Source organism: Neofelis nebulosa, chromosome 16 (assembly GCF_028018385.1).
Source record: "Neofelis nebulosa isolate mNeoNeb1 chromosome 16, mNeoNeb1.pri, whole genome shotgun sequence".
In the NCBI taxonomy this organism is placed as follows: Eukaryota; Metazoa; Chordata; class Mammalia; order Carnivora; family Felidae; genus Neofelis; species Neofelis nebulosa.
Window position 1 is genome coordinate 39,019,378 of NC_080797.1, and position 20,041 is coordinate 39,039,418.

At 56.1% G+C, this 20,041-nt stretch overlaps 2 protein-coding genes across 3 annotated transcripts; both read right to left on the minus strand.

The window, feature by feature from the left end:
* Window positions 1-8,167: 8,167 nt before the first annotated feature.
* HOXB5 (homeobox B5) lies at window positions 8,168-11,219 on the minus strand. The gene is made up of 2 exons (XM_058705217.1): window positions 10,088-11,219; window positions 8,168-9,403 (listed from the first exon to the last, which is right to left on the minus strand). Exons 1-2 carry the CDS (start codon window positions 10,647-10,649, stop codon window positions 9,156-9,158), a joined length of 810 nt encoding a protein of 269 aa, XP_058561200.1. The 5' UTR covers window positions 10,650-11,219; the 3' UTR covers window positions 8,168-9,155.
* Window positions 11,220-12,654: 1,435 nt separating this feature from the next.
* Window positions 12,655-16,616, minus strand: HOXB6 (homeobox B6). 2 transcript variants are annotated; one of them, XM_058705221.1, is made up of 3 exons: window positions 15,387-16,616; window positions 14,614-15,350; window positions 12,655-13,552 (listed from the first exon to the last, which is right to left on the minus strand). In XM_058705221.1, the coding sequence occupies exons 2-3, from the start codon at window positions 15,026-15,028 to the stop codon at window positions 13,293-13,295; spliced, it is 675 nt and encodes a 224-aa protein (XP_058561204.1). In that variant the 5' UTR covers window positions 15,029-15,350; window positions 15,387-16,616; the 3' UTR covers window positions 12,655-13,292. The 2 variants fall into 2 exon arrangements, with proteins under 2 accessions (XP_058561204.1, XP_058561203.1); XM_058705220.1 differs by having other exon boundaries at window positions 14,614-16,616.
* Window positions 16,617-20,041: the final 3,425 nt, after the last annotated feature.

The following is a 20,041-nucleotide window of genomic DNA, read 5'->3' on the forward strand; positions in this document are numbered from 1 at the left end:
GGCCTTAGTTTCCCTTTAAAAACAAAACAATACTTCGCTCCCCCCCCCCGCCGTTTTTTGTTTAAAACCACTTCTCATCTATACAGTAACTCTTTTACGTACCCCCATCACCACCACCACAAGGAGGTACTGGAATAAAGCAAGGAGGCATTAAAAATACTCAGAGACTTTCTTTGATTTGTCTCTCAAGGATTAGAATTGGTGGATTGTCAACAACACATTTTCCCCTTTCTCCAGCCTCCAACGGACCAGCAGAGGTAGGTCAGGTGACTCCCCTTCCACCCAGTTTAAGTCTAGGGCGAGTGTCTGCAGGGAGATATACCCCCCTAGCCCAGGGAGATGGGAGAGAACATCCCCAAACACCTGGTTTGGCCAGGATGGCTGAGGACTCTCTTTTCCCCTTCCCGAGAGGCCTCTCCAGCCCAGGCCCTTTGGCTGCTCCAGGCTCGTCCACAGAACCATAAATTTGCTAGCATTCTGTCCTGGAAAGGAGGAAGAAGACACAGAGGAGGAACAGGAGTTCCTGTTCAGGCTTTGACCTCTACCCCTTCTGGACTTCAGGAATTCCTTCCTGGCCTGACTCCTCAGAGAAACGTGTCCCAAGGCTGAGTAGAAATGGGGACCCACACCCAACTGGTTAGGCAAAAACTGGGGCAAATTGATGTAAAATCTGCCGTTAAGTTGTTGTCTCTTCCGGCCCTATTTCAAAAGGCATCTTTATGAAAACTCTCGGGACAAACACCCACAGCGCACCTCCTATACCCAATGCTTAGAACAGAAGATGAAGACATTTCATAACACAACAAACAGTCATTTAAAGACCAAAAATAGGCATATGCCCTGGTGTTATAATTACAGAGTCCCTGTAAACATGTTACTTATGAGCGCAGCCTAATGCATGGATTGGAGGTTCATTTCAGGTCGCTTGTTTCAACTCCAGTTAAAAAGATCTCTGTGAGGCCATTCAGTATTTTTCCTTCTCATTTCCCTTCCCTCCTCCAAATAGGAAGAGAGGGATTCTGGATGAACACACAAGTGGAGGTTTGGGAGAGTGCGAGGATTAGCAAGCCAGCCTTCTTTCAATATCCACCTTCTTAAACCCAAGCAATTTGGAAAGAGGAATGGGAGTTCAGAAACCCTCCAGTCCTAGCCTATAGGAGTCCACGGCTGCCTGGACCCAGCCTGGGGGCTAGGAACCCCTGAAAAGCAGGCCTGCCTGGGGGCAAAGGGGGAGTTGGGGGAGTCAGCTGTTTGGCCCCTTTAGGGGAAGCAGGGTGGGGCTGATGTTGGTGAGAATCAGGCCTTCACCTTGGAAGCCTTCTTTGGCCGCATCAAATGTCCTGCAAGGACGTGTGGGTAATAGGATTTTTTTTTTTTTTAATGTGTGTGGCTGGGTAGGTTTTAATTAAATTTTATATGGTGACTCAAAGGTTATCTTTGGGAGAGAAAATTGCGCAGAGGATTCCATGCCCCCAGCGCTCTGCTCTTTTGTGCGGCTCCCCCACCCCATCAGCTCCGGGTTCGGAGAAGGGTTTCTCCTCTACTCCAGTGTCTCCCTTCCCAGGTGTCAGTCTCTCCACCCCACTTCTGCTCCCCCACTCCCCAAGCACACGCCTCCCATACCTCCAGCACCCCTTGCCCCCTCGCTTCTCTCTCCACTCACACAGCCTCCTCCCCTTGCCCAGCCCGCCCCCGCCGCTAGACGCCGCCGCCCGCTCACGCACGCTGTAAACTTTTGACCCTCCAACTTTGCGACCCCTCTGGCAATAACACCGGCCTCACGGCCCAGGGTCTCATTCTGCTGCGCCGGCTGCAGAAATCCAAGCGCAAAAACGCCTTTCGTGCCCCTCCCCCGCTCACCACCGTCCCCAACCTCCACTAAGGGCCTTAGCTCTGGGGAAGAGGAGTCTTGATTATTAAATAGCTCCTTCGGAAAAAAACAAAAACAAAAACGCCACCCCACTTCCTGCATCGACCCCACTTCCCGCATTTCCACCGGTCTCTCCTGTGGAGTGCCTGGAAAGGCTTTGGATGACCCATCCTCTCCATTCTTGTCCCCGAGTGGGGCCGCGGGTGCTGGGCGTGGGGACACACAGGATGCGGTAAGACGCGTCGGCTGACCTGGAGGAGGGAGTTTCTGGGGTGAAGAGTGGAGAGAGCTTGGAGCAAGAGTTCCTTGAGAGCGGAGGGAGCCACAGTCCCCAAAGGGCTGAAAAGAGAGCTCAGTGTCCAGGCCGTGCGAGACCCAGCGGGCCCGGGGCCACCTTGCACGGCCGCTCCGCTCGCTGGCGCCTCAGAGGCCCCAGCCTGGCTGTGAACTTGGTCTAAGGCGGACTCTACTGGCAGCTCGGGGACGTTACAGCCTCTGCTTCTCGGCCAGCGCAGCGGCCATACGGGCGACCTGCGCTCTTTCGGTTTCCCTTGTGCCCAAATATCCCCTCTCAGGACCCCACCTCTCACAGGGACAGGTTTCCTTCCTCCTTCCCTAGGGGCCCGTTGGGAGTCAGAAAACAGAAGAGAGCAAATTAGAGAGGCACAAACACAGAGAATGGAACAAGCCTGCAGAATTTCCAAAATAGAGAGATTATCCTGCATCCCGCCTTCAAGCCCCAAGGGGAGATGTTCTCACATGCTGGCACTTTCCCTCCACTTTTCCTCCAGATGCTGCCTTCCGAGCTGAATCCTTCCCTTCCCACCTGGCCCGGGGTCATCTTGACCAGGCAAGCCGGACTGGGGCCTGCGAGATCCCTTTCCTCCTTGAGCACATTCATCCCTACCCCACAGGGCTCCGAGGTCAGGGATCGCTACAATCAAAGACAGCGTCAAGGCTCAGAGGCCGAAACCAGGGCCACGGCTATGTGGGCTCAGCCCGTAACCACGCGGACTGCAAGGCCAGAACCCCGCCGGGCAGCCTGGGAGCCTCTTCCCCAGGGGAAGAGAAGCTAGAAGAAGCTGCAGCGAGTGCATCTTCCTCTTCAAGTGGAAATGTGGGGAGAGAAGAGACAGGACAGAAGACGCCTGAAACAGGGAAACGGAGAAAAAAAGGTGGAGAAGAGATTAAAACTTGGAAAGGTGGTGACATGCCAGGTGCGACCGGTCCCAAATCGCTCCCAAGTCCAGTCCTCTCCCGTCTCCTAAATCCCCCACATCCTCTGGGAGCCCGAAATCTGGGTCTCAGGAAATTCACCAAAAGGAAGAACGAAAAATCCGAAAATCAGCCTAAACCTGTCGGCAGGCGCGTCCCCGGCCCAAGCAGCCGCGGAGGTGGCGGCAGCGCGGCCCGCGGCGCGTAATGTATGCGGCAGCGGCTCCAGCGGCTCGGAGCCCCAAGCAGGCCGGCGCTTCGGCCCCGTCTGCTGACCTCTGCGTGATCCCGGACTCTATGAATTATTGATGAGATATGAGCGTTGATTTCCCCTTTCAGGATGCAAACTCCATTATATTGTTAAAATGGCGATTTAATCGTTGAGAATAGCTTTGGTGTGGGTTTTTTCCCCCAACTCATTTGCGCCTCCTTCCTTTTCATTTAACTGTCTTAATTAAATCCTTTAACAGATTTTAATCACTTTTTGGAGGGAGGGGGAAGACGAAGGGGAAGGCCATCACCACCACCACCACCACCACCAAACACTAAAAACCAAACAAGCCCCCAAACCATAAAAAAGCTTCTACCTGGAGGAAGTTGGAAGGAAGGTGGGGAGGAGGCGTGAAGCCCTCTAGAAAGGTCGTGCTGCGAATATCCACCAAAGGATCCATCCCTTGGAGGGCTGGGGCAGCCTACCTCTGACAAGGAAGAGTCAGGCCTGAGGGGTGTTTAATTCCACCCCTGAGAATATTTGTGTGTGGATTCTGACTGTGGGGAGGAAGGCATGCTCGCCCCTGCTGAGAAGTGCGGGGACATCAAGCTTGGGGAAGGCCACAAGATTCTGGTGGAGAAGGACTCTCCAATCTGGGCCCTGGGGGCACTTAGGGAGAAATGTCCATTTTCCTTAAGGGGCCCCTATTTCTCCCCTCCTCCTCCTCCCCAAGCAGCTCAGTTTCCAGGCCGGTGTCTGGGTTAATTAATATGGATGTGTAACAGCGCTGCAGCAATCGATAAATCCTGCTGTGGGCAGATCCCAGCCTCGAAATCTGATTACTTCTAGAAACTCCAAAAATGGAGAGAGTGACCCTAAAGCATGGGAGGGGTTCTCCTTAGCTCTGTCCTCCTTGGTCGATCCAATTGGTCCCCAAGCTGAAAAGCCCATGCAGGGAGAGCCTTCTCCTCACTGCCCTGGAAGGGGTTGAGTTTGGGAGAGCGGTCTGTTTTCTCTCTTGCTCCAAATCCTTGGCTTCTGCCCCAGCATTCAGACCCCAGGGATAAAGGAACCGGGCCGGGGAAAGGAGCTTCTCCTTGGATCTTGCCCCCACACCCTGTCCCCACCACCCCCAGGGAATACATTCTCACAGCCAGGGAAGGGTTAAGTGTCCGTGCTGCAGTTATGGAGAGGAAGCCGCCGATGAAATATGGGCACTAAGAACTCCAGGGCCGGCTGGCTTTCCTGTTTACACTTCTTTATACTTCCTCCCGCCCCGTGGCGCAGAGAAACAAACCAAAACAAAACAAAATAACCAAATAAAACAAAACAAAAAAAAATCAAAATCAAATTGTCTGCAGAGTGCTGGTCAGGCTGGCCTTGGGGGGAAAAGGGCAACTGCAGCCTCAATCCCTGGCTGCCTCCTCCGCCCTGCCCGGGGTTGAAGGTGCTGGGCAGTTGCAAGGATGGGCGTATGGATCTGGCCAGAGGGTACCAGCCTGTAGCTCACAAGGTTGAGGCCTGGGCTAAGCCGGGGAGGGGAAGCAAGTGGGTGAGAAGGGAGAGAAGAGTCCTCCAGACTGAGGAACAGCTTTCCCAAAGAACATCTTGGAGGGAAGGGCAGGATGGGGGGGGCGGTGAGAGGGGGGGCTATAGCAAAGGAGAAGAAGCTCCTTGCACCAGAACCCCCTTCCCACCTCTCACCCCCTTCCCCAACACGTCCTTGTTGGGTTTTAAGGGAGACCATTGCCCAGACAACCTAAAGTAGAGAAGAGGAAAACCCAGCCGGAGGGTCTTCAGGAGCCGCTTAGAGGAGGAGACCAGACCCTTCAAGGGTTTTGGCCTCCGGGGAGGAAGTGGGCACCCCCGCCTCGGGCTTCTTTTTGCCATTCCGGAAAATCTGTCTAGATACGCCCAGCAGATGTCCCTGGGACACCAGCCCCACACATTTCTTTATCAGAGTTTGCAGAGCTGACATGGAAGGGGGCAAAAAAAAAATCTTCAAGGCAGGCCTGGTGGTCTGGGGTTTCTGAGAGAAGGAGGCTGCATTGGAGGGAGGCCAGGGCACATGGCAATGGGGTTTCCCAGGAGGCCCCAGGTCAGATTCTGCCCCTGCTGCACTCTTCCTCTGCACCTTACTCAACTCATTTGCCTTGTCCAGAGTGGGGGCGTGGGGAAGCTATGCCTCCAAAATATACTGGTATCTTAAAGGATGCTGAGGATCCTTTGGGAACTGACCAGAGTCTCCTTTCCAAGGGGTACCAATGCCTCATCATTCTTGGGGAGATTCATCTTCAAATCAGGGTGAGGACACCAAGCTCTCTGTCCTCTTTGCTCTCAAACCTGTGAAGGCTCTCCTAAGTCAGGCCTGGGCAGGGACTGGAGAGCTCAGGGAACAGAGAGTGGCTGCAGGGAAGAGAGGAGAGAGGCAGAGGGCAGGCATCCTTTAATGGGAAATGAAGAGAATCTTGTGGCCCTCTCCTTGTCCCAAAGATCAGAAGCCCCTTAAGGCGCCACATGCCCAATTTGAGGAACTATCCACAGGAGTTGATAAGCTGGCAGGCCGGCAAAAACAGGAGTAACAGGGTGCTGCCACCCTTAAAAGGGGGAAGGGACGGTGGTCAGTTTGGTGGAGAGGAGGCCTCTGGTTTTTAGAAGAGGGTGACTTACCCTTAGAAAATAACAGGCCCCCTGGGGGTCAAATGATGAAATCCCTCTGGTTTGTGGTACCACAAAACAAAGGGGCTTTTAAGGGTCTGGTGGAGAGAAAAGAAGAGGGCGAGAGAGGAGAGGAAAAAGAGAGAACCTCTGATTTTTCTCTCCCAGCTCCTGCGTCCCTTCTTCCCCCGCCCCCCCCCTACAGTTGGGGTCTGTGTTCTGGAGCAAGTTTTATTTATGGAGGGACTGCCAGGGATCTGCTTCAACATCCAACTCCTCCAGGCAAGGGAAGAAGCGCTCCCCTTCCCCCCCCCCCCCACTCCTGGCCAGGAATTAGGTTTGGAATTTGAGGGGATTGTGCCCCTCTGACCCTACTTAGAGCCAAGCAGAAGGGTCGGCTTGGAATTAACAGGCTGAAGCTGGGTGCAGAAGTGCCGCGCTCCCCATCCTGAGTAACCCCCTCCAACAGGCCTTGGAGAAAGGGCAGGGACCCCCTTTCATGCGGTTCAAAAATCTGAAAGCCAAAGAGAGCCCCAGTGCAAGGCAGCCCCCAGCAGCCGTGCTAGCCTTCCGGGTGCTTTTTCTCAGCTCAGATGTATCCAGATAAAAGTGCCCAGCCGCGCGCGCCCCCACACACCCCTGACAAATGAATGTCATAAAGTTTCTTTCCTGAGGGTGGGGAGATGTCTGTCTGAAGATATCCAGCAGTGAAGTGCCCCCCCCCACAAGGGGCCCTTGCTTCAGTAATACACACCCTTCCCTCTTGCCCCCTAAATTTCCAAGGGCACCGAAGGAGCCCCCACGAGCCCCTTTCCCCACAAAGAGTCAGACACTCCTGCGAATACAAACCAGGCACCCCAACCGCTGAGGCCTTATGGAACTGAGTGCCCCCACTTCAGACACCCAGCCTGTCAGGACTCGGTGCAAAACGCAGACTAAATTTCCCCCACTTTATCATCTCACAGCCCTGCGGCCGGAGGCAAGATTTCCTTCCCCAGTTCCAAGCCCCAAAATTGCGAGGGGAGAAAGCGAAAGCTGGAAGCCACTTACCGCGGGAGCGCCGGGGGCCTGGGCTGCCGACACCGCCTTCTGGGCTGGGACGGCGCTCACCTACCTCTGCCCCCTTCCCCACCACAGCGAGCAGTTAAAGTGTCACTTAACATTCTGGAGAATGTGAAATATACCGCGCGGTGTCAACTCCCCAAAACCATAAAACTAACTTTATGGACCTCACGTGACTTTCTCGAGCCAGTGAGGGGTATCTGTCTGACTTCTCGGCGATTTTTACGATCTAACTTCGAGATAAAACCCCTATCCATTTGACATCTAAATGTCATAGCGACTTTTGGGATAGTTTGCTATGGACAAAAGGGGACAAAGTCAAGGGGTGAGGGGGAAGGAGGGCCCAGTAGAGCCTCTACGACCCTTGGCTGCCTCCTCACCAGTTCCCCCTCCCCCCCCAAGTCCTGTAAGAAGTTGGGCCAAGCTGGAAGGGATTGACCGGGTAAGTGTCCAGACTTGACTCTTGTACTCAGGGTGGAGGCGGACTTGGATGGAGGAAGACTGGGCCCTAACCCTGGGCCACTCGGGCTGGCAGGGGAACAGGGGTCTTTCAGGAGGGACCCCAACTCCTAATCAAGAAGGAAGGTCAGCTGGGCCCCTGGAGAGAGGGAGCCCTTGATAAGTATAGAGAAGACTGAGGTTGAGAGAAAACCTTTGAAATTGAGCAGATTTTTTTTTTTTTTTTTTTTTTTTTTTTTTTTTTTTTTTTTTTTTTTTTTTTTTTTGGTCTTAGTGGGTGGCAGAGCTGAATTGGGATTTGGGCCAGGGGCCAGGGGATCTGAGCAGGCCTGTACCACTCCCAAAAGGCCAGGAGCCTCCTAACAGGACTTAGGCCTAAACTGCTTTCCCTGAAGAGGTTTCTAGAGGCTTTTCTGGCTGGCTGGTGGAAGGCCAGGGTAGAGTCCAGCTCGGCCTTTCCCTTACCCCAGCCCCGTGTGGGATTTCTGGGCCTCCCAGTCCCCCAGACAGGGGAAAGCCTATCCCTTGGCCCAAGTACCGCTGACCAAGCCAGGGATGTAGGTGGCTAAGAGAGGCTGCTGGCAAGCACCCTGCTTTCCCTTCCCTACACCCCAGATCTGTCAAGAATGGTCTAGGGTGTGCCCAGTGGTGGGAGAGGCAGGCCCCCAGAGAAAAGACAAGTGGGAGGGCAGTGGAGTAGGGGAAACATTTATTTGACTTCAAGGAAAGCTACAAACAAATACCAAAAGCGAATCACTGAGACAGGCCCGGCAAAGGCAAAGACAGATTTCACACGTAGCACAGCATCCACTCACTCACTACAAATGGTCTTAGAAGCGAACTGGGGGTGGGGGGTGGGGAGGGGATGGGTCTGACCCAGACTATCCCCATATTTACAAGGTTTGGGCCCTCTACTCCAGACCCATGGACTCACAGAGAAATACACAAGACATTTTACACTGAGGATTATTTTTGTTTCCCTACACTCCCAGGCCAGGCCTTGTGGGGCCTACCCAGGCGGCAGGAACCTTACTCTCAAGGTTTACCTTCCCTCTTCTCCATATCACCCTCTTTGGCCCTCCCTGCCCCCTTCCCACCCCAGGACCAAGCCACTGGGAGACTTGGGCCTGGGGAGTGGGGAGGGAGGAGGAGGAGGGTGGAAAGAGACAGTCATGGACTCCATCGCGGAGGCCAGCTCAGCTGGGCCAGGGCGCTGCGGCACTACCCCACCTCAACTGCTGCCCCTTAGAGAAGTTTCAAGCTGAAACTCAAAATACAGCGATCATCCTTTTATAAATAAGTTAGAAGAACACAGATGGGGAGGGGAAAGTTCACATTAAACATGCGAGTTTCTTTCTTTCCTGGGGGAAGGAGTGCAACCACAGACACGAACATTCAGAAATACTGGCGGATTTGGGGTGAGTGGAGGGGCGTGGGGAGCATGGAGGGAAAATAATAATAATTATTATTATTAACAATAATAACAAGATTAACCAGTCCAGGAGAGAGGGAGCCACAGGAAGACCTAAGACCGAACGAAAAATCGTAACACAAGGCCGGGGCGAGGCAGGCTCGTGGGAACCGGTCCCCAGCGGGCAGTGGCAGCGCAGGGAGGCTTGGAGGGGCCAGGGCTGGGGGCGGCAAGGGCTCTTGGGCCACCCAGGGCTCCTCCCGGCGGGCTCAGGGCTGGAAGGCGCTGCCGGCTGTAGCCAGGCTCATACTTTTCAGTTTGTTGTCTTTCTTCCACTTCATGCGCCGGTTCTGGAACCAGATCTTGATCTGGCGCTCGGACAGGCAGAGCGCGTGGGCGATCTCGATGCGCCGCCGCCGCGTCAGGTAGCGGTTGAAGTGGAACTCCTTCTCCAGCTCTAGGGTCTGGTAGCGGGTGTACGCGGTCCGGGCCCTTTTCCCGTCCGGCCCGGTCATATCTGGAGCAGACAGAGTAGAGCCGCGAGGCAATGTTATTCCGGTTAAGGGAGGGGGGCACTGGATGGGAGAGGGGCGTGGAGCAGGACCCAGGCGTCCCTGGCACCCAGCTCGCCGCAGCTCCAATCCTCCCCACTCCAGACGCCCGCATCCGAGCGCGCTTCTGCACCCCCTTCTCCTGCAGCCCCCACTTCTGCCGGCAGTGAATGCGCCCGGCTTTGTCTCTTGCTCCCTCCCTGTGCCTCACCCTTCGCTGGGCTCAGGCGGCCGCTCGCCCCGGGAGGGAGGAGAGCGGCTGCACTTTTGCCCTGGAAAGCTCGTTTTACTGCTCGCCCCTCCTTTGCTAGCAGCAGCCTCAAAATTTCGGGGGTAAGCACGACCCTTCCCCACGTTACATAAACCCCATCCTTCATCCTATAGCTAGTACAGCTGGGCGAATAAAACCTTAGCCGAATCTGGAGACAAATGATTAAAAATACTCCTCCCCAGCTAAAGACCTAGACCTTCTTTGGCTCTATCCCCCGAGCTGTGAGGACCCTCTTAGAGACTTCTCCCCCCGGAAAAAAAAATAAATCTATATTTGAGGAAAAGCCAAGCTCTCCTCGCCTCCCCCCCCCCCCAACCTCCCCAAACGCAGAGAAGGAAAGCCGGGGGAAGACAAAAAAGGGAGCGAAAGCGACAATTACCATGGCTGATGTGAAGCTTCCTCATCCAGGGGAATATCTGCGGAGTCTGCCCCTCGGGCGCGGCTGTGGAGGTGGCCATGGGCTCTGGCTGTGCCCGAGCTAGGCTCGGGCTGCTTAGCTGGCTCGCCGCTTCCTCAGGCTCCGAGGATGCGCTGGCCTCGTCTATTTCGGTGAAATTGGCGCTGGAGCTGGCCGGGGTCGCCTGGTCGGAGGGGGACGAAGCAGAGGGCTTGGCGCTGTGGCTGTCGCCGTTGGTGCAGGGCAGGGACTCGGGCGAGGACAGGGAGCAGCTCGACGCCGCCTGCCTGAAGCGGGGCTCCTGGGCGGGCGCGGGGAAGGCGCGCGAGCTCTCGCCCACCGCCCCAAAGTGGCTGGAGGAGGCCGAGGAGCGGTTGACGCTGAGGTCCATCCCATTGTAATTGTAGCCGTAAGAGCCGGTGTGCATGGCAGCGGGATCCCTGTAAGAGCCGCTCAGAGAGCTGCCACTGCCATAATTTAGCAACTGATAGTCCGGGCCATTTGGATAACGCCCCGAGAAGGAGTTTACAAAGTACGAGCTCATTTGGGTGATTTTGGAGGGCTTGATTTGTGGATCGTGGTCGTTATAACCCTGTGCTTCACGATTTATGATGTATTAATGAATTATAGCGATGCACTGTACTTCGTTTTGCTATGTATGCGGCCAAATATGGGGGGGGGGTGGAAGGGGGATGGGGGGGCGTTAGAGAATCACGTGCTTTTGTTGACCAGTCGTAAATTCTCGCTGATGACCTCAAGAGGTAATTCATGCTCTATGGTTACAAATAATGACGATCCGAGAATCGTTAGGGCCGATTCAATGCGAGCCTCCGAGAGAGGGGGAAAAAAGGAGAAGGGGGAGAAACCGGGAGAAGGTTGGCGGCGGCCTCTGAGCAGAGCGCGCCACCTCCCGGCGATCGGCGGGAGCGCGGGCCGCAGACTGCCATGGCGGCGACCGCTGCCTCCCTGCTGGCTCCCTGCAAACGCCGGGCGAGAAAAGAAACCTGGGCCAGGCGCACCCGCAGAGTTGAGTCTTTTAGAGGAGGGACCCAGTTGAGCCTTTACCCACTTTCTTGGAAGTGGTGTTAGACTACTGGTGTCCTTCTCCTTGTCATCATTATTATTATTATTTTCACTCTGGATGAGATGATCAAAAACGGAGTCGCTTTTCCCTTATGTGGGCTTTGCAAGTCTCCGAGTTGGGGAAGGAAATGGTGGGGGGAGGGTTGGAAGATGTGTGAAAAACAATTATTGCAATGCGTTTCTCCCTGAGTTCAGCCCGGCCTGCTTCCTGCCTGGACTGCTGTGGCCCATGCATAGCGTCCAGGCGGAGCTGGCAGGGCTGGGCCGAGGGTTCTACGGAGAAGCTTTCACTTCTGTGCCCTTTAGAAGTTTGGAATCCTCCTCCTGACTTCCTCTTCATCCTTAGCCCAGGCCCGGAAAATGGCAAAGCAGGACAGGGACCCCAGAGGAGGAACAGGGCTGGGGCTAAGCGGCCTAGTTTAGGGGAAAACAGCAGCAGAGTAGGTGCCTGGGGTTTGGGGTTCTGAGAGTTTGGGATGAAGGCAAGACCCTTCCACCAGATGCCCGCTATTGCATTGGGAGGCCCCACTGAAGGCCCCTTGCTGGCATCTGGGTAGTTTCAGAGTGTGCTCCGAGGCCCACATCTTCCCTGGAAAGGGGTTCCGAGGACCAGCGGCGCCTTGCTGAGCACGCTGGGCGGCCAAAGACCGCCGCAGCTGGGCTCCTTCTGCCGGATGGCTATTTTCTTTAAAAATAAAAAAGCGAGAGAGAGGGAGGAGGAAGAAAGGAAAACAGTGTCCGCAGATTGCTGCCTGGGTGAGGGTGGGGGTGGGGAGAGAATGGGTCGTTTTTTTGGTTGAGGGCATGAGACCAAAATGCCCCATCACCTGGCCTCCTGCCCTCAAGTGTCCAAGGAGCAGGGGAAAGTCGTGCCCTCCACCCCGCGCCCGCCGGCGCCTTCAAATTCCCCTACTTGTCGATGAGCTCCTGCTTGAGGCAGGAAGGGGCGCCTGGAGCCTTGAGCTGCGCGCGGAGAGATACCCAGTGGCCCCGATTTTAGTCTCCAGAGGCACGGGCCGGGAGCCGAGGGCCAAGGCCGAAAGAGATCAGGCCATGTGGACAGGCCAAAGGCTACCGGCTTTGCGATCGTGAGGACAGCAAGGCGCTGCTGAGGCGCCAGACCCTCCTGGCTGTCTCTGCAGGGGCTCCGGGCTCGGGGCCTCGGTCGTCCCTCGTGCCACGGACAAACGAGGAAAAGCTAGAGAATAAGAGGGAAACGGCCCTTCTCCGTCCCCCAAGTGTGCACCAGGAGAGGCTGTTCGGAGCCTCAGCACTGGCGAGGCGCGGCGCGGGAGCCTGGGCGGGACCGCTCCAGCCTTTATCTCAACTGTAACTTCCGAGTCGTGTCGGGCCCGCTGGGGCCGACCAGGGCTCCAGCCTTTGCTGCGGAGTTTCCGGCACTGGGACGATGGGGTGGCCTTGGGGGTGGGGGAGTGGCAGGGGAGGAGCAGAGGTGACCGAGCGGCGAGTTTTAACGTCTTTATTATTATTATCATCATTATTAATAATATTAATATTATTACCGAAGTATTTCACGTCCAGAGCTAAGACAAGACTACAAACACAACACATAGAAAATTAATAAAATAGAACTTTGTTTTCTTCTGAGGCTCCTCTTCTTACTTCTAGGTAGTATGTGCTCCTTCCAGTGGCTTTAAGGAGGGGGTGGGAGAGAGGTCTGGGGTCAGGGAGTCTTCGAGGCCCCCGCTGAGGGGACTGCGAATCTACCATTGAACCGTGCACCGGGGACATGGACGAAATGAGACGCGACACGGACAAGAGCATTTTGCTCTGCTTCCAGGAAACATCAAGTGAGTCCGGTCCTCAGTTCTCACAGGGGAGCCTGATGGGGCTGAAGCGGGTCCCGCAGGGATGGAGGGGACGCTCAGGGTGCTGGGTGGGCTCAGGCGGCAGGGCCTCCCAGCACCCAATGAGAGCTCTGCGGGCGGGGGCGTCCAAAGAGCGCTGGGCCCCCCCGCACGTGTCGTGCGCTAGAGAGCAGGTCCCCCGGGTCCCCCGCCCGCAGAGCCTTCTCGGGGCTCTCCGAGGCCCTCGGCTCCCCACAGGCCGCTCCCTTCGCGTCCCCCCTCCCTTTCCAACGCCTTCACTCCGCTGGTTTTTCTTCCTCCTCCTCGGCACTGAGCTGAGACGCGCTGAGCAGTTTGCTCTCCTTTTTCCACTTCATGCGCCGGTTCTGGAACCAGATCTTGATCTGCCGCTCGGTCAGGCACAGGGCGTGCGCGATCTCGATGCGCCGCCGCCGCGTCAGGTAGCGATTGTAGTGAAACTCTTTCTCCAGCTCCAGCGTCTGGTAGCGCGTGTAGGTCTGGCGGCCGCGTCGGCCGCTGGGCCCAAAGGAGGAACCTGTTACGCAGCAGAGAGAAGATGCTGAGGCCTGGGGTCAGTGGGGCCAGAACCCCCTCCCCCACTCGACCCTCAGACATGGACTCTAGCCTGTCCCGGGATGCCCTCCGCTCTCCGAGAGTTCCCTGCTCCCCCCGCCCCCCTCTTTCACTCCTCCAGCGCCCCCTCCAGATTCCCTCCGGGTCTCCCAGGCCTGTGCCTCTGGTCTAGACTCCAGGTGGGGGATGGGAGGAGGGCTTAAAATCCCACCTGAGCCGAGGGGGAGGGGCTGGGGAAGCACTGGCCAGGTGTGTCTCTTCCTAGCCTCATCTTTTCTTTCCATCTATCTGGCTCCCCCACCACCCTGTGATAGATTCCAGCCCTTAATCCGTAATGACGTGGATCGATCCATAGTCGGCATTAACGGCTCCTCACTTTCGTGTCCCGCTAATGGACATCAATTTGGGACTTCAGGCCGACAAATAATCCAACCTGAGACCCAGGCGCCTGCTTCTCCCTCTCTCCCCCTCCGCCTGCCTGCGCCTGCTCCCTCTCCCTTTCTTCCCCTTATGCGCCCTCCCTCCTCTGACTACCACCCCTTTCCTGGTGCCTCCTCCTTCCCCAGCCCCGGACCCCCAGGGAAACACAGTCCGGGACAGACTCAACTCTCCCTCGCCAGCGTCACGCCGCCCCCCTTCCTATGACGCACTCCGTTTTTAATGGAACCGTCTTCGGGTGGGGGACCCGACCAGGGCTGGGGGCACGAGGGAAAGCCACGCCAGTGGCTGCGGCCCCTGCCCCCTCCCCTGCCCCGGAATCCGGCTCTGGCGTGGCGCTCCGGGAGAGCCCACTCGCTCCCCCTGGCTCCCAGTGCAGCTGGGACTTTGCAAACTTTGTAACTCCTTAGGGCCAGAGGACAGAGCGGGAGACCCGGGGCAGGCGCCCAGTCCTCCCTTAGCTCCTAACTGAGATGCCCACCCAGCACCCCGGGGGGGGGGGGCGGGAAGGAGGTGGGGGCGCTACTTCTGTCCCCGGGGTGGGGGCCCGCGGGGGTCGGGGCGGCCGCGGGAGGGCTCACTCACTGTTGCACGAATTCATCCGCTGCATCCACGGGTAGACCGGGGTGGAGCACTTCTGCTCCTCCGCCTCGCCGAACACGCTCTTGTCCTGCGCACAGTCTGACTTCCGCGGCTCAGGGTGGAACCGGGGCGGCTCTTCGGCGCCCGAGAGCGCGCAGGCCGACTCCTTCTCGCGGTAGAAGGCCGGCGCCGGCCCGTAGTCGCAGGGCGCCGCTCGGCCGTAGCCGCCGCCAGCGGGCGGGTAATAGGAGGAAGCGGCAAAGCCCTTGTCCTGGCCGGGCCCGGGCCCGTAGGGCGCGGGGTAGTGCCTCAGCGGGTCCGCATAGCCCGACGAGTAGAGCGGTAGCTGGCCCAGGAAGGACTCCTGCCCGCTGGCCAGAGTGACGGGGAAGGTGGAGTTCACGAAATAGGAACTCATTGGGAGGGGAGGCGCGCTCGGCCGCTGCTGCTCCGCCGGGTTTATGATTTGTTGTGTTTTATAGTCCGAGCGCCGCGCCTATTAGTAGTATATCTGAGATTGGGTTTTAGCTGAGGGGGGATGGCGAGGTGCCAGTGAGGGCCAGAAGGAAATACAACCATCTGATCCAACACTGACCAATGGCAGAGGCAGGAATTGTCAAATAGCACCCAGGAGGAGCGCAGCCCGCGCGAGGGACCCGCGCACAAACCTATCAACCTTTTTTTTTTTCCCTCCTTCTTCTCCTTCTCCTCTCTCTCTCTCTCTCTCTCTCTCTCTCTCTCTTTCTCTCTCTCTCTCTCTCTCTCTCCCCGACAACACAACGCGTCCTGTTCCACCTACGTAGGATCTGCGAAAGAGGCGTCTGTGCCTTGGAGGGAGGAGGGAGCATTTGGATTGAGACCACCCCATCCCCCAGTGATTAAATAAATATATCCCTCCCCTCCCCACGCAGGATAGGAAAAAGTTAATTGTGTTTTCAGAAAAGTTAACCCCTGCGTTGCTTGAGCCCCGTTCCCTCAAGGGAAGGGTGGGTAAATGTCCCCCGAATGAATCTCCGCGTGGTGAGGAGAGAACTAAAGGAAAAGGTTTGTTTCTAGGGTCTTGTGTAGGTAGAAAAGGAGAAGAGTTCACTGTTTAGCATCGCTTTCAGAAAGAGAGGCGAAGAAGACGAAGCACTCTCCTTCCCAGGTGAAAACTGTTTTTCCTGCTTCTCAGGTCTACTCTGTCTCCTCCAAGCCTGGGTTTATTATTCTCGCTTCTTCACAATTCTTATGGTCTGAAGGGCAGGCCAGAGCCCAGAGGACCCAGAAGTCTGGGAAAAAGGAGGGTCTGAGCCCAAGGTTCTCCCTCCAGCTCTGTGGCTAGGTTAAGCTAAGCGAGGCTAGGAGCTTCTTGGAAGGCTACAGCGGCTGCCCAAGACGTCCTGCCTGGTTCCAGCATCTGCTGCTTGCTCTTGGAATGGGAAGGGGCACTGGGGAAAGGGAATAGCCTTCTCTTCACTTGTGGGATAGGGAGAGGAAGAGGAAGGGACATCCCCCAGCCTAGGTTCCCCTGATCCCTACCCTGCCTGCAACCCTCACTCCACCCCCACCCCCTACCCCCCAAATCATTAGAATATCCAGGGCTACAGATTCTTCAGAATCAAAGATATCTCAGTACGTCTGGGTACAGGGAAGAAATTGTTCCCCCTCCAATTCTGGGTCCTCAAAACTGCCTGATATTTGAGGCAATCAGAGACAGCCGGGAAGAGAGGGGACCTTGCTCCTTTTCCAGGTCTCTCCAGAAGCTGGCAGGTCTCTTTAAAATGAATTTTTTTCCCAAGACTCGGTTTGGGCTTAGTTTTATAAGGAGGGAGAGGTGTTCAGGTCCTCCTGGGGACTCAGCAGGCAGCTTACAACTATCAGCCCGAATCCCCTCCCCAGAGGCTCACCACCCTTCTGTCAGACTCTCAGTGTCTCTCCAGTCCCTCCCACATCTCATATTTGTATCACCAGCTTTGCTGCTGCACAGGCTTGAGTGTGAGAAAGAGTGCTCATCTCTGTTCCCCCCCCCCCTCTCTCATCTAAGGAAAATGAGCCTTGAAGCCAGGCTGGAAGACTGAATCAAAATGTTTTCAACATTCTAACTATGCACATGGAAGCCAGGCACTAAAGGTCGATAATGTTCAGACCTGAGTCCAGGAATGAGTCAGGATGGGTGACAAAATCTGATGATGAAGGGGCCAGCTGACTGTCTGCTGTCTCATGCTTTGGGTTCCTTTTTGTGGGCCAGGTTTGCCCACAAAAGATGGCACAAGATACTAGGGAAAGTGGTTGGGATACTAGGGAAAGGGCTGCGCTTGGTGACCAAAAGCGGGAAATTGGTTGGTTGCACAGTGGCCTACAAGGATCCCGGAACTCGGGAACACTTCTAGGCTATACCTTCATGGCCACATAGTGATCCCTGGATGTCCCACCAATCACTTCCTAGCCCAACTTGGGTGGGGGGGGGGAAGGGGATTATCAAAATTTAAGAAAATAAACTCAAGTCTTCTAATGATGAAGAATCCTAAGTGCCCCCAATCTAGCTGTGATTGGGCCAACTCCTAGAGAGGAACAGGGAACATTTGGGCTGGGGGAGCAAGGTCAGGAGGGTGCCTGTATGTACCTCCCTCCTCCTTGCCACTGAGGCTAGGCCTTGGGCCATATTTGTCCTGCCTCCTCCCTGGTCACAGTGTCCCCTTCCTAGAAATGGACAATGTGGGCTTTGCTGTGGAGTCGGGACTAAGTAGGATGCTGTAAGACAGGGAGACTTCCCTGATACAGAAGCATGAAAATAATCTCCTTATCCTTAGAGCCACAGCCCCAAATTAACCTCACCTCTGCAGGTTGCCTGTCACGAGATGGAGCCCGAAGCAGGGCCTGGGCGCCTGGAGTCCGGCATGAAAAGAAATAGCGCCTCATCGCTCTTATCTAAGCCCAGAGGTATTTATGAGCGTTTATTCGTCTGATCCGTTTGTTTGGGAGAAAGAGCAGACAGGGCCCGGCCAGAGGCCGCCTGGTCTCTGGAGCCAGATCTCTACGAATCTGTCTGTGGTTCGGTCCACTGCCGTCTGTCTGTCTCCAAGGGGGAATATGTAAATACCCAGCAGGCACAGCCGTCTGCCAGTCTGGGGTGTCTCTCCCAGCCTCATTGAGGAAGTGTGTATATAGAGAGATGGATATAAATGTGTACCAAGTCTTGAGTACGCAACAGAAGGATTGTACAGAAACCCCACAGGCAGAATTTATAATTGTAATATTCTATGCTGTAGATCCGAGCTCCTCTGGATGCGCACGCATTTTCATTTCCCAGGGAAATGTCCGAGTTGTGCTCAGCAACTGAGTAAAATTCTCCTGCACCGGTAACCTCAGGGAGGGGTTTTTGCCTGTATGTGTACGGAGGAGAGGAGGATTGAGACACTGTCCAAGTTTCCCATTTCCTCACAGCTACAAAGCTCCCCCCACCTCCGGCTCATTGGGTTGTGGACATCTTCCCCCAGCCCACTCCCAATTCTGGCTGGGATGGAGCGAATGAAAATAACTCGACTCAATTCTTCCCCTAGACTCTGTGATTCTCTGAATTTGGGAAACATAAATGTTCCCAGAGGGAGTTCCCAACCTAGGGGAGCTGTTTACTAGGGATATTGCCTTAAAATTAGCCCGCCCAAAGCGCCGGTACAAAGACCTCATTTCCATTATGCAAATGAACGGCACCGTCTCTGATCTTGGGGGGTGGGATGGACGGTGACACTCAGCTCACTCTCCCTGTTCCCGGCACCCAGGTCCACGGGCACCCCAGGAGCCCCAAAGTGTTTCAACCCCCTGTACCAGCCACCTTCCCTCCCTACCTGTCCTTCGGATTGCCCACAAGAAAGAGGGGCCCGAGACTTTCCGGGCAGGCTCCCTCGGGGCCTCCGCACTGGGCCGGGCCTTCTGGCCTCGGAAAGTCACTCTTTCTGCCCAAATGCTGAAAGGGCAGCTCTCCTGTGGTCCAGACTCTGGAGGCGCCACAGCCGCTGGGTTTGCCCCCCCAGCACCGCCGGCCCCCCTCCACCTCGGCAGTTCTGGCCCAGACCCTAGTAACACCTCGGCCTGCCTGGCACCGCAGGCAATTTCCTGGAGCCCCCGCCCAGGAACTGGGGCCACAGCACCTTGAAAGGAGCGGCCAGAGCTTCCTCCTGCAGCTTGAAAGCCCGAGCTAATCAGTAACCCGTGAGACAGGGGCCAATATTCAAACTCGGCAGCGGAGGCCCCGTACCCCTGCCCTCGCCACCCCCTTCTGGGAGAGCAGTCGGGTTAAGCGGGTGTGAGGGGTCCTGCAGGAACGGAAATCACAATGGTCTGGTTCCTTAATGATTGATCCCTGCTCCCACTCTCAATTTTTACCCAAAGCATATTTGTGTCGATTTTGCTTGAAACGGTCGAGAATGGGGGAGGGGACCCACACTCACTTGCAGACACCAACAGTTTCCAGAAAATTCGGCTCAATTCCTTCACCACGGACTCACCGGCCAACCCGGAGAACACAGACCCGGTCTGTCTTTAGACAGCCGAGTGGAACTGCGGGACCGGCGCCTCCCCTGCTGGCCCCCTCCTTTGGCCGAAAAGAAAACCAAATAAACCTTGAACAGCCTTGGCCTCGCATCTCCCGAGCGGCCCGGATGATCCCCTCTGTAGCCTTGGAGGGGTAGGAGGGTGAGGACTCTCGACTCTGATCCCCCAACCCTTTGGTTCAGGGCCCCCTGCCCGCGGGATGCAGTATTAGTCTTTTTTAAATATGTCCTAGAAAAAGCCGCTTTCCCAGCCAGCCGCTGGGTTTGGAGCTGGAATGGGGCGGGCCAGGAGGAAGGGACACTTGTTCTCTAATCCACACGCGGAATGGCGGGTACCAAGATCCAGCGGAAAGCGACAATCTGGGCCCGAAGTCCCCGCAACCCGCCGAACCTGAGCAGCAGGGGCTCCGGGCGTCGCGCACGGTTCAGGCAGTGTCGCCCGGCTTGCGGCGCCGAAGCCGCATGTCTCCGAACGGACGGTAGATGGCAGCAAACCGCATAATTTGGGTCAGAGCAAACTGTCTAAGGGATGATTTATAACCACACCAAGACTACAGGAGAAAAAGACCTTCAGTCTGGATGGGTTTGGGGAATTTTTCCTTTGAGAATAGGCCCTGAGTACCGTGGGCGCTGGCCGAGAACTTCTATCGCTGTGCAGCCGAGGGTCCCTGCAGGTACCCAGTCCGGGCCTGCTTCTAGGCATCTACCTGTGCCTCCAGGGACCCCCTTCCTGCGCCACAAGTGGCCTGCATCCCTCTCTTCCCAGCTCAGGATCCAGAATGCCAATATCCCCCTACCGACCCCCATCCCCCGCGATCCCTGGGCCACCAGAGGCCCCAGGCCGAACGCTCTGCATTTGGTCTTTAAAAAGAGGAAAGCAATCACCTATTTGTGCAAAC

What these genes read in the sequence shown, in the direction of transcription:
- HOXB5 (XM_058705217.1), bottom strand. Translation starts at nt 10,649, where the DNA reads ATGAGCTCGTACTTTGTAAACTCCTTCTCGGGGCGTTATCCAAATGGC. An exon ending in GAAGCTTCACATCAGCCATG is followed by an intron (nt 9,404 to 10,087) that starts GTAATTGTCGCT and finishes TGTCTGCTCCAG; the next exon opens with ATATGACCGGGCCGGACGGG.
- HOXB6 (XM_058705221.1), bottom strand. Translation starts at nt 15,028, where the DNA reads ATGAGTTCCTATTTCGTGAACTCCACCTTCCCCGTCACTCTGGCCAGC. An exon ending in GCGGATGAATTCGTGCAACA is followed by an intron (nt 13,553 to 14,613) that starts GTGAGTGAGCCC and finishes GCTGCGTAACAG; the next exon opens with GTTCCTCCTTTGGGCCCAGC.